The sequence below is a fragment of the Loxodonta africana genome, chromosome 5, assembly GCF_030014295.1.
Source record: "Loxodonta africana isolate mLoxAfr1 chromosome 5, mLoxAfr1.hap2, whole genome shotgun sequence".
In the NCBI taxonomy this organism is placed as follows: Eukaryota; Metazoa; Chordata; class Mammalia; order Proboscidea; family Elephantidae; genus Loxodonta; species Loxodonta africana.
The window spans coordinates 109996700-110008827 of record NC_087346.1 but is presented as its reverse complement, the minus strand read 5'-3'; the positions used below and the strand labels follow the sequence as shown (position 1 = coordinate 110008827).

General features: G+C 37.3%; 1 protein-coding gene across 1 annotated transcript; it reads right to left on the bottom strand.

Moving 5' to 3' along the window:
• Positions 1-1087: 1087 nt before the first annotated feature.
• LOC100666763 (cytochrome c oxidase subunit 7B, mitochondrial) lies at positions 1088-2162 on the bottom strand. The gene has a single exon (XM_003415919.3). It carries the CDS (start codon positions 1499-1501, stop codon positions 1088-1090), a length of 414 nt encoding a protein of 137 aa, XP_003415967.3. The 5' UTR covers positions 1502-2162.
• Positions 2163-12128: the final 9966 nt, after the last annotated feature.

Below are 12128 nucleotides of genomic sequence, written 5' to 3'. Positions count from 1 at the left end.
TGCAATATTAATAATATTGCTTGATAATTTTTGCATTCTGTTGGATCACCTTTCTTCGGAATGAGCACCAATACGGATCTCTTTGTCACTTGGCCAGGTAGCTGTCTTTCAAATTTCTTGGCGTAGATGAGTGAGCACTTCTAGCATTACATCCGTTTGTTGAAACATCTCAGTTGGTATTCTGCCAATTCCTGGAGCCTTGTTTTTAGCCAATGCCTTCAGTGAAGCGTGGACTTCCTTCCTTACCAGGTTAAGTACAGGGGTAGCAATTTGAAAAGCATGATCAGAGATGGTCTCATTGAAAAAGTGATGTGTGAACAAAATCTGAAAGGTATGAGGGAATGAGTCATTCTTAATCTGAAGGAAGTGCACTCCAAAAAGACAGAAGATCAAATAGAAAATCTTTGATGCAGGAGTGAAACTGACCAGTGTGGCATCTAGGAGGCCTGTGTAGCTCTCTTAAGACTTTTGCTTTTACTCTGGAGTGAAATGGGGAGTCACTGGGTTTTGGAAAGATGAATGACATCATCAGACTAATGTTTTAAAATGATCACTCTGGCTGCTATGCTGAATAAAGATTGCAAGTGTGCATTTGTGTGTTGGGGGCAGGGGCCAGGGGGCTAGAGGATGGACAAGTACAAAAGCAAGGACACCAGTAGAAAGTTTTAAAACAATCCTAGTGAGAGTAGGATGATTCAGACCAGGATGGGAAAGATGAAGGATATGAGAAATGGTCAGATTCTGAATATTTTTTCAGCATAGATTCAGTAAGATTTGCCAGCCAATTAAATTAGTTAGGTACATATGTGTGTATATCCACTGGAAGATACCCAGTATAAATCATTAAGCCAAAAGAATACGTGCTTTATTAAACCTACTTTCATATATTTTTTTATTTATAATCCCCTTTGATCTATACTCACGTCTACTGCCTTGCTTCCAGGTACTATAATTACTATTTGCAACAACTTTTTTAAGATTTCAAGTATATTTTATTTCTTTAATAATGCCATATTTTAATGAGTAGCAGAGTGCTTAGCTAACAAATTGGTTTTGAAACAATTTGGAATTACAGCAGATGTGATGGTTACTTCCTCCATTCCTTTGGGGTGATTCTGCCCACAGGGGACAGGTTCCATTTTAGTCCAATCTGTGTGATTACAAATACCCATGCAACAAAGCAGAATGTTGCTCCACTGGCTAGTATAGCATCACCATATTTGTCATGAAAATCTGGTAGGTGCTTTTGGTGGCTTTGTCTTGCCATCATTTGCTGAAAGCTCCGAAGCTGAAGACTGCGCAGTACCTTTCTGGCTAAGGGAAACATCATGGAGGCTGACAGGATTGCAGTTAATTGCAGCTGCTGGTGTATTTTGATGCAAAGAGACCTGAAAAAGAAAAGTGGGCCAATGACATCTGATCTACACTCAGATCTTCTTTCGGGTGTTTTGCCTACACTACTTGTTGAAGTAGTGTTTAGGCTTGAGGGTTCTGATATCATGGTGTATGGATTTGAATTTAAGCTCTGCCACTGACAAGCTCATTAAACTTGGGCAGCTATTTAATCTCTTTCCTTCAGATTCCTTAAAGGCAAAACTGAGATAATAATGTCCACTTCCTAGAGGTTTTGTGAGGATCACATGTGATAATTCATGAAAACAACAAAAGGAATCATGCAATAAATCTTACCTTTCTACTTATCAAAGACATCCAGTGGCTTCACCCCTGGACAGACTACATACCTATTGGCATGGCTAAAATGGCTATAAAAATCATTTTCAACTTGCCCCACTAATCTAATGGTCTGCATTATGTTTATTATAAACTCCAAGTTGCAGTCAGAATTACATGGTGTTCACAGGATATGTCATGCTTCCTCCTCCTGCTAGTCCTCCTTCCTCTACAACTTCCTCTCCTCCTTCATCCCTCTTTCTCTTTTCCCTCGTCTCTCTCTCCTTCTCTACTTGTAATGCCTGTCTCCCCACTTTCTATAGGCAAAATTCTGCTTGCCTTTGAAATTTCAGTCTAAAAGTCATGTATTTTGTGAAATTTTCACCAAACCTCTCTAGAAAGAATAAGCTCCCTCCTTTCTGAACTGTCACATGTCTTATAACCCTTCTTTCATAGCACTTATCATGGTGCACTGGCATTATCTGTTTATAAATCTCCACCACTAGACCGCAAGGCCTTCGAGAGCTGGGGTTGTAACTCTGCATACACAGTTGCTGACACAAAGGCATAGAAAGAACTTTTTGAACCAATGTGAAATATAAATGAATATTGGTATTCCCATATGAAGTTACAATGAAGACTATAAGAACAAGTCAAAAATTACGAAATCAGATGTACATTTTGTAAGAAACCTAATCATTTTTTTAAACAAATATATATATATATATATGGGATAAAAGATCTAGAAAAGGGACACATTGCGGAATTCTGCCTACTTCTTACTTTGTCCAAGCTGTAAACAGTGCTCAGCCTTTAGCAATGTCATAAACATTAACCATGGCCCAAATGCAGGTACCATGGATACAAAAGGGTCTGAGGTCAGTACCTGTAAACTTGTAACTGTTCATCAAGATTTGCTCACTCAAAAGACTTTATTTCCAACTTAGAAAACAAGATTCTAAGGTTCTCTTTTATTTGCTACCAGGTAATAAGTGGTATTCACCATTACTGTGACAAACAGGGTAAACAGAAAACCAAATGCATTTCTTCCAAGGTTCCAAGAGTTCAATATTGTTTCCCAATAGTCATTAATCTCTCCATCGTAAGGCACCAAAGTGTTAATTTGAATTTAATTCAGAGTAGGCCGAACGTGAAATAGGTCAGGGGGTGACAGGTACAGCCTTAATACAAAAGCATTTGTGTCACAACTGCTTTCAGTCTTTGGAAAGTACATAACTAGAAAATAATTTGTGATGATAGTGATCTCTAATGGGTCATCAACTTGTGCCTGCTGCTTTTTGACAAATTGATTTCATTATTCCTATCCTCACCATGTTAAGCTGTAACTCAGATACTTTGTCTCTAGTGACATTGATAGCATCCCTTTGTCGCTTAGTTCATCCTTTGACTATTCCCCTATCTGTGAAGCTTTTTCTTCCATCTAGCCTGAATTTTCATGTGGCAGTAAGTGTTGATTACTAAGAATTTTCCTTTAGGAGCTCCTTCAATACTTTGCAGTTGGCATTTCCCCTTATAATAAACAAGCCACAGTCTTTTCATTCCTTTCTCCCCCTGTCCACATCAGCTACACTGTGTCAGTTGCCTTCAGATCTACCCTAAAACACTAAGAACCAACCGATTAGAGGATTTTTCCCTATTTCTGAACTCCACATGACAAAAATCTACAAAAAATTTTGTATTACCAGTGAATCCTAATGTGTACTATCCAAAGAACTGAAGCTACATTCTCTGATATCCATCTAAAAGCAGAAAGAAAAGGAAATAATAATGTAGGCAAAGAAAATGCTTCTCAAAGTAGATGCTTTCTAATGAAAACAGACCACAAGGAGAGGGAAGAAAACAGATTTCTCCAGGTAATGAAAACAAAGAAAAGGTTTCCTCATGCCTATGGCAATAAAATAGAAGAAATATATTCTAAACAAATACAAATAGTTAAAATAAGTGAAGTAAACTATGCGGATGAAAAGGAAAGACTGATCATGTCATCTATTTTATATAGTGATGTTGAAGCTCAATCCAGGAAAAATAGTTAATACTGGATCTTTAACCATAATAAAGAAATGTATAGATTTGAAGCTCCACTAGCAATAACAATCACTTCAAATCACTAAAGGCCATAAAATTAAGCTCTGGTGATGCAACAGTTAAGTGCTTAACTACAACCAAAAGGTTGGTGGTTGGAACTCACCCAGCAGTTATGTGGGATTAGGACCTGGAGATCTGTTTCATTAATGATTACAGCCAAGAAAACCCTATGGGGAAGTTCTACTCTGTCACATGGGGTTGCCGTGAGTCAGAATCAACTTGAAGGCATCCAGCAACAACAAAAGCCATAAAAAGCAAGTAAAGCAAGAACGTAGGAAGAAAAAAAAAAAAAAAACTAACATTATTTGAGTATATACTCAGGTACCAGGTACTGGACATTGTACAAGGGCTCTGCATACCTGTAAACATGGTGTGGGATGAAGATTACTTATTCCCATATTACACATAAGGACAAAGAAGTCAAGAACAAGCGACAGGTCAGGATGTGAACCCAAGTCTTCTGATTATAATGCCAGTATATTTTTCAATTATACCATGTTTTCTGAAAGTATATTCAGCTCTAAGTATTGAGGGGGGGAAGTACTTACCAGAGATGGCCCTTTAATTGATAACTGCTCACTTTAGTTTTACTATATATTTAATAAGTGACTTCTACGTGCCAGGGTCTGTGCTAGGTACAACCAGTACAATGCCTGTTCTCAAGAAACTTACGGTATGTATAGTCAGGGAATGAATCAAGTCCTTATTCTACAGGAAGCAATAGGCTAGAGATGAAAAAAGGGTGAATTTAGCCCACAGAGGAGGGTAACGTTTTAACCTGGGGTTCCAGAAATTGTTTCAGAAAAGACGATACCTAAGCTAGATTGTGAACATTGGTAAGAAGAGAAGAGGGAGAGGGGCGAAAAAGAAATGTCCATGTCCATGTAGATAAAGTACAAAAAGTGAAAACAACCAAAAAAAAAAAAAAAACCATTGCCAGTTCCGATTTTGACTCAAACGACCCTACAGAACAGAGAAGTGCCCCATAGAGTTTCTAAGGTTGTAAATCTTTACGGAAACAGACTGCCACATCCTTCTCCCACAGAGTGGCTGGTGGGTTTGAACCACCAACCATTCGGTTAGGAACCAGGCACTTAACCACCCACTGTGCCACACCAAGAACTGAAACAGCATGAGGCAGGGAAATCTGGTGAGTTCAATAACACTAGGTAATACACGTTGAAGCAGCAGGTGCCCACAGGTGAGCCTGAAGAGTCAAGGAAAGGACAGAACATGGAGTACATTAATTGCCTTGCTATGTCATTAGAAACCAATCCTACTCGTCAGTGTTTCTCATTCTACAGCCTTGTCTGTGAGTTAGCAATGCTAATTTAATTCTGTGTTTTTACTTTCATGATAATATAAAAAAATTTTTTTTAAATAATAGATGAACAACTTTATCAATTTCTAGTGCCTTTTCTTATGGGTATGTTTATCATGGAAACCCCAGTGGTAGAGTGGTTAAGTGCAACAGCTGCTAACCAAAAGGTCAGCAGTTTGAACCCACCACGTGCTCCTTGGAAACTCTATGGGTCAGTTCTATCCCGTCCTATAGGGTTGCTAGGAGGCGAAATCAACTTGACAGCAACAGGTTTTTTTTTTTGATGGGTGTTTATCTTTGTTTTGCATTTTGTATTCCACTGGCGAATAATGTTTACTTGTCCTGGAGTAATGTGAAAAGAACGGAGGCAGCTTTTATACCTAAATAATGTGTTCAAGCCGAGGACAATATAAAGAAAAGAATTAGAAGAATCAAGCCATGCCACAGTTTACCATATAGCATGGGCATGTGAAAATAAAAGAACTATTGCCACTTGAAGTGATGATATGGTTTCAGGACAATATTAACTGTCTAATTATTCATATTAAAATTTAGTATTGTGAATATGAATTGCTGTGTTGTATTTTTTTCATACCTCATTTGAAAGTATGTTTTAGTTTTATAATTTTGTTATGTGTTAAACATAAAGAAGTTGAACTCGGTTTTATGCTTTCATATATATATGTGATTTTATAATAAAATAATTTAAGATAGCACCAATGATATGAAATAATTTTTTCCCCCTTAAAAAGATTTACTATGTAACCCATGTTTGATAAACACTCCTACCGGTAAGGAGAAACCACTGATTGGATTAATCAGGAAAACGGTAGGGTGGAGGAAAATCTGGAAAAAATGTACTTAATAAAGATAATTATTAGGTGGAAAATAGGTGGGGTGATAGTGAAATTTGAGAACAAAGTTAAGAGGTTATTTAGGTGCTTATTGCAACAGTTCATGAAAGAGATAGTGAGGATCTGAATTAAGAGCAAGTAGCAGGGATGGAAAAGAGAAGATGGAATTGAGAAATACTAGGAAGATAAAATAAGACACATTTAGCAAATGAGTTAGTTGAACGAAATGGGATCATAACAAGTAATGGATAACATTGTGGAGATGGGAATTCCAGAACACTTAATTGTGCTCATGAGGAACCTTTGCTTAGACGAAGAGGCAGTCAATTGAACAGAAGAAGGGGATACTGTGTGGTTTAAAGTCAGGAAAGGTATGCGTCAGAGTTGTATCCTTTCACCATATTTATTCAATCTTTATGCTGAGCAAACAATCGGAGAAGCTGGACAATGTGAAGAAGAGCATAGCATCAAGATTGAAGGAAGACTCATTAACACCCTGTGATATGCAGATGACACAATTTTGCTTGCTCAAAGTGAAGAGGACTTGAAGTACTTACTGATGAAGACCAAAAACCATAGCCTTAAGTATGGGTTACACCTCAACATAAAGAAAACAAAAAATCCTCACAACTGGACCAATAAGCAACATCATGATAAATAAAAGATTGAGGCTGTCAAGGATTTCATTTTACTTGGATTTACAATCAACACCCATGGAAGCAGCAGTCAAGAAATCAAAAGAAGCATTGCATTGGGGAAATCTGATGCAAAAGACCTCTTTAAAGTTGGAAAAGCAAAGATGTCACCTTGAGGACTAAGGTGCACCTGACCCAAGCCATGAAGTTTTCAATCACCACATATGCATGTGAAAGCTGGACAATGAATAAGGAAGACCAAAGAAGAATTAACGCCTTTGAATTGTGGTGTTGGAGAAGAATATTGAATTATATCACAGACTGCCAAAAGAACAAACAAATCTGTCTTGGAAGAAGTACAACCAGAATGCTCCTTAGAAGCAAGGATGGCAAGACTACATCTCATATACTTTGGACATGTTATCAGAAGGATCAGATCCTGGAGAAGGACATCATGCTTGGTAAAGTAGAGAGTCACTGAAAAAGAGGAAGACCCTCAACAAGATGGACTGACACAGTGGCTGCAACAATGGGCTCAAGCATAGCAACAATTGTGGGGATGGTGAAGGACCAGGCGATACTTTGTTCTGTTGTATATAGGGTCACTGTGAGTTGGAATCAACTTTAGGGCACCTAACAACAACCAGGGAATTGACTATTTCATTCACCTAGCTTCTGGGGTAAGATTTTGGCCAAAAACCCTGTCCTATTTTCTGGTAGAAATCAGCAGATATTGATACAGTAGCTAGAAGATGAGATGAGAGTGTGAGAGATCTAGGCACGGAATTTGTCAAGGTCAAGGCATACATACTTAGGTGCCTTAGAAACAGGCAGGTCTGGTTAGTTCCTGAATACAAGAAGGGAGAAGGACCCTAAAGGGATTTATTTACTTTACAGTCCTAAGGAAAAAAATCAACTTCATCTAGTCTAAATTTAGCTTAACATTAATCAACAACCGGCCTGCTTAGCTTTGATATAAGGCTTTCTATCTAATGTCAGGAAGAAAATAGGAATCAGTGTCCTACTTCTCAAATGTGTCCAGATATTACTGTTAAGTGTGTCAGAAGGAGATGATGCTCAAGAAAGGATTAAGTGTGTACTAAGGTTTCCCAACCTGGGCACTAATGAGATTTTGGTTCGAATAATTCTTTGCTTTTGGGGGAGTTGTTCCCTGCCTTTTAGGATGTTTAGCAACATCCCTACCTCTATCCACCAAATGCTTGTAGCATCCCCCTCCCCATCAGCTGTAATACCAAAAGTGTCTCCAGACATTGCCAAATGCCATCTGGAGGTGGGCTGTGTGTACAAAACCATTCCTTGTAGAGAACTACTGCTGTGTATGGAGCAGCGTGTCTCCCATTATTTCTCCCACAATCTTCTATATAACACCATTCTATTCAATACAGTAGGCAATCTACAGTCTAAGAAAATACATTTCCCCATTTCCTACCACAGGGTTCGTAAAACTTTCCCATCAACATAAAATTTTTTTGAATTAATACCAATTTTTAAAATGTTGTCTATTGTTTATTTAGCTACAACTTAGACCAATTAATCTCTCCGAGCATCTGTTTCCTCATCTATAAAATAAAAAAGCTGAACTAATTTGATGTTTCCCAAACCTCCTGACCCTATTAGTCATCTGGAATCTTTGTTAAAAATGTAGATTCCTAGGCTCCATGTCTTACTTACTGTAACAGTTTACAGGGGAGGAGCCTGAGAATCTGTATTTTTTAAACTAATTTTCAGAAATTTTATCACCAGATATGTTTATGGAACACTGAATCAGATAATCTCCCAGGTTCTCTCCAGCTCTAACACTCTAGGCCTTTCCAAAGAGTAAAACATTTTAGGAAGACCATTTATTGTTTTAGACCAGTGATAAGAGTACAGTAGAAACTGAATTCACCACCACTGTAATTTAGGAAGCAGTACCTGAGTGACCTGAAAGAATTATAGGGGCCCTCTGGGAATGAGTTAGTCAACAGAAACACTTGGCAGCACTTAAAAGCACTAGTAATACTGGCGTTCTGCTGTATAATGAATGATATACTTTCAAACTAAGGCTCCTGGACAACATCACTCAATTGCAACACTTTCATTTCCACCTGCTTTTATTTCTACTCTTCTTTTTACAGCTTCAAAATATCAACACAAAATAAGAAACAATAAAAAAGGCAATTTTCTTAAAGTGAAAATGCATATACCCCGCAGTGTCATCAGTTCGTTTATGTACTTCTCAAAACTATGACGCTCAGGGAGGGATTAAGTGTACACAGTGCAAAGTGTCTCCAATCATGACTACTTAAGCCTTCAACCTGTTTATAACAGGAAATACAGGAACCCTACAAGAAGCAATGTTGCTAGTGGAAATGCTCAACAGCGGCTCTATTTTATGTATAATGGCATCACCTCCCAAGTCCCTGAATTGATGGATGGTCCAATCATATGCTTAAGGCTGTGTATTATGTCACTTTATTAAGCCTAAAAAGTTACATAAATGGATGCTACCTGAACAAACAGAAAAGCAAATTACAGCAGTGAATCGTTATGCCAGGAGGGAGAAATAACAGAGTGAACAAGGAACTTGTGAGTTGACGTCCTCAAATGGCAGATGTTGCCTGAAAAATGAAGACACATGAGGTATGTACTCTTCCTCATGTTCTCCCCACAATCAAAGTCTAAACGAATGGACAGTTTTCTATTCCATGGCTGAAAGTATTCAATAATGTCCACTCCAAGAATAATCCCAGTGTTCATTCAGGCAATTTGTTTTATAGACTTGAAGATGTTAATGTGGTTCACTCATTAAGTACTCAGAATATTTTCTTTAGTCACAAAGTGTTTTAAACTATACTCATTTTCCTTTATGATAGTTATGATAACTCTGTGTAAGAAATAACAAATCAGTAACAGAGAGGTTAAAGGATATACTCAATGTCACAAAGCAAGTCAGTGGCATGACTGTATAATATTCTTATTTTGTTTGCTATTAAACTTAAGTAGGCCCAAAAAAGTTCCACAAAGTGGGTATGCATGTTGTTTTTACAATACACTTGAAACAGCAGAAGTAGGTTATCTTATTATTTCAGGCAATGTATTAATGTTATAGAATAGGCTGCTGTGGTTAGTCTCAAAGATTTTATATTAACTGCATTTCATGGCTCATAGATCGTTGCATGATCGGGCTCTGCTAGAAGAGCCCACTTCAGTGGAGTCAGCAGCAGTTAAAAAACCTAGATAAATGCATGGCATGTTTTCAATCTAAGCTGGGAAAGAGACCACAGTTATGATGAATTCTAGAAACCTTGAAAGATTTTATCCTGAGAATAATAAGAGTCATTGAAAGACATTAAGAACAGGAGTTACATGGCCAAATTTGTGGTGAGAAGAAGAAGGTGTAGGGGAGTAAGACTGGAAGTGAGAGAAACTGATTAGGGACAGGAACTGTATAAATTCCAGTGAGAAATGATAAGGACTTGAATAGTTCACCAATTTAAGGTCCCAAAATATGCTAAGCACTTAGCGATGGTCACACTTCTGCATCTAATCTTCATCTTTGCAGGGCCAGGACACAATTCTGCACAGCCACCTAGAAATGGCAAGCTCTGCTGGTCCACCCCATGCCAACGGGAGTCTCAAAACTTGATGTATAAACAAGGATATGGGAATTTATTTCATTAACTTTTAAAGCAGGATATCCCATTCCAGTGATAAGAATACATAATTTATCACTTAGATTTACTAGTTTGTCACTGATCACAATCCTAAAGTGGCTTTATATCAGCATTTCCCAAATATATGCGTATTTTATGAGTTCCCTTTGATGTTAGTGGGTGTTGCTTGAAAAAAAAGGGCTACGAGGTCATCTAAGCTTTGGAAATATGCAGCTAACAAAGTTAAATTCTTTATTGATGTATTTTTCAAACCTCTATTGTACTAATGTACATAGTGATTCTCTGAGGGGGTGGCATGTGGTGATTTTCAAACTTAGTTGAACATGGCATTCGCTTTTCCCCCTGGAGCATATCTACATATAAGTATAGTTCAAAACACTCTGGGGAACATAAGCAATGTCTCTGTGTTCTCAATGTTGTCGCATCATTGTACTCATTTCCAATGGTTTAATGGCTCTGGAAGGTATTTCACGAACTAAACCATTTCCTTGTGGGGACTTTTAACTTATGACTCAAGAAGTATAGGGTGTGCTGTAAGCCCAGGGTGTCTTAACAACACTCACAGTGGCAATTATCTCTGGCCTTCATTATGTGATTCTAACTTCTGCAGTTTAATATTTGTGTAAACGTTTCTCTCCTCTCCACATCCACCCTTATTCATTAAATGCTCTGTAAATAGAAGGACTGCAGTAGCCATTAAAGTTGCATCAATGATCCCTCACTGCATAATCTGAAATTTTCACTTAAATCTTGAATGAAAATGTACAAGGCACTACTGTCCTTAATCTAAGTATGTCACTGATATATTTAGTAACGGAAACATTAAAATGTTTAATTTTTAGTATCAAAACTATTTTAGTTATAAAAATCTATTTACCAAGTATTTCTATTTCTCATAAACATTTTTTTCAGTTGCTAACTACAACAAAGGCCAGTAAGTATCTATTCCACTAGTTAATTTTGATCAAATTCTAAATTCAGATTGGAATATTTAGTGTTGCAAAGTAATCTTTTCCTTCTTGTTTCTGAATTCTCCAGATTTTTTATTTCTAACTTCGACTATCTCTGCCCTTTTCTAAACTCAGCTTGAAATATACTTCTAAATTAAACCTTCGTGAATAAGGCTTTTGTTATTGCCATCACCTGGGCAACTTATAGACCTTTCACAGAGAAATTCCATTTGATGAGGAGAGCACTTCAGAGCCCTGAAGTAGTAATTGTGATCATTGTACAAGTTGTTTTTACCAGGCTAGCACTGTCTTTCAGTGTAATTTTTTTTCCTTTCATAAACTTTTAGAAACTTTAAAAACTTTTAACAAGATGTTGGCATTTTACCTTTTTTTAAATTTTTTCCATTTAGGACTCATTATTTGGAAGTGAGAAACACTTTGGCCAGAGGGGTTGACTTTGGTAAACTGATTTATTTTTCCTTGCAAATGCCTCAGAAAAACAGCGAGACAGGACATACTTTGCCAAACCTTGGGGGCAGGGTGCTTGATTTAGTAAAGTGATACTTCATTTTAGTTTTTCTTTTAAGTTCCTGAGGGAAGGACGCTAAAGAAGAAAGCAAGTCTGAAAGAGGACACCCATCTAAAAACATGTAATAGAACCTGAGAACACAGATACTTGTTCTAAAATCCTAAAATTTCCAATTAGAGTTCTAGTTTCAGATTCTTTTTCTTTAACCTAAGAGTCTAAACTTTCAAAGGCTAAAAGGGCATTTTTAATATTAAATTAGTAGAATTCAACCTTTTGAAAAAATTTAATTGGAGAAGTAAAATTTAGATGCAAATAGGCCACCATGTTTGTAGAAGTATATACAGATAATAGAGCTTAGTAACACTGCTGATGATGGAACAGTGGG

Excerpts from the sequence above, each read along its gene's own strand:
- LOC100666763 (XM_003415919.3), bottom strand. The coding sequence starts at position 1,501 with ATGATATCAGAACCCTCAAGCCTAAACACTACTTCAACAAGTAGTGTA.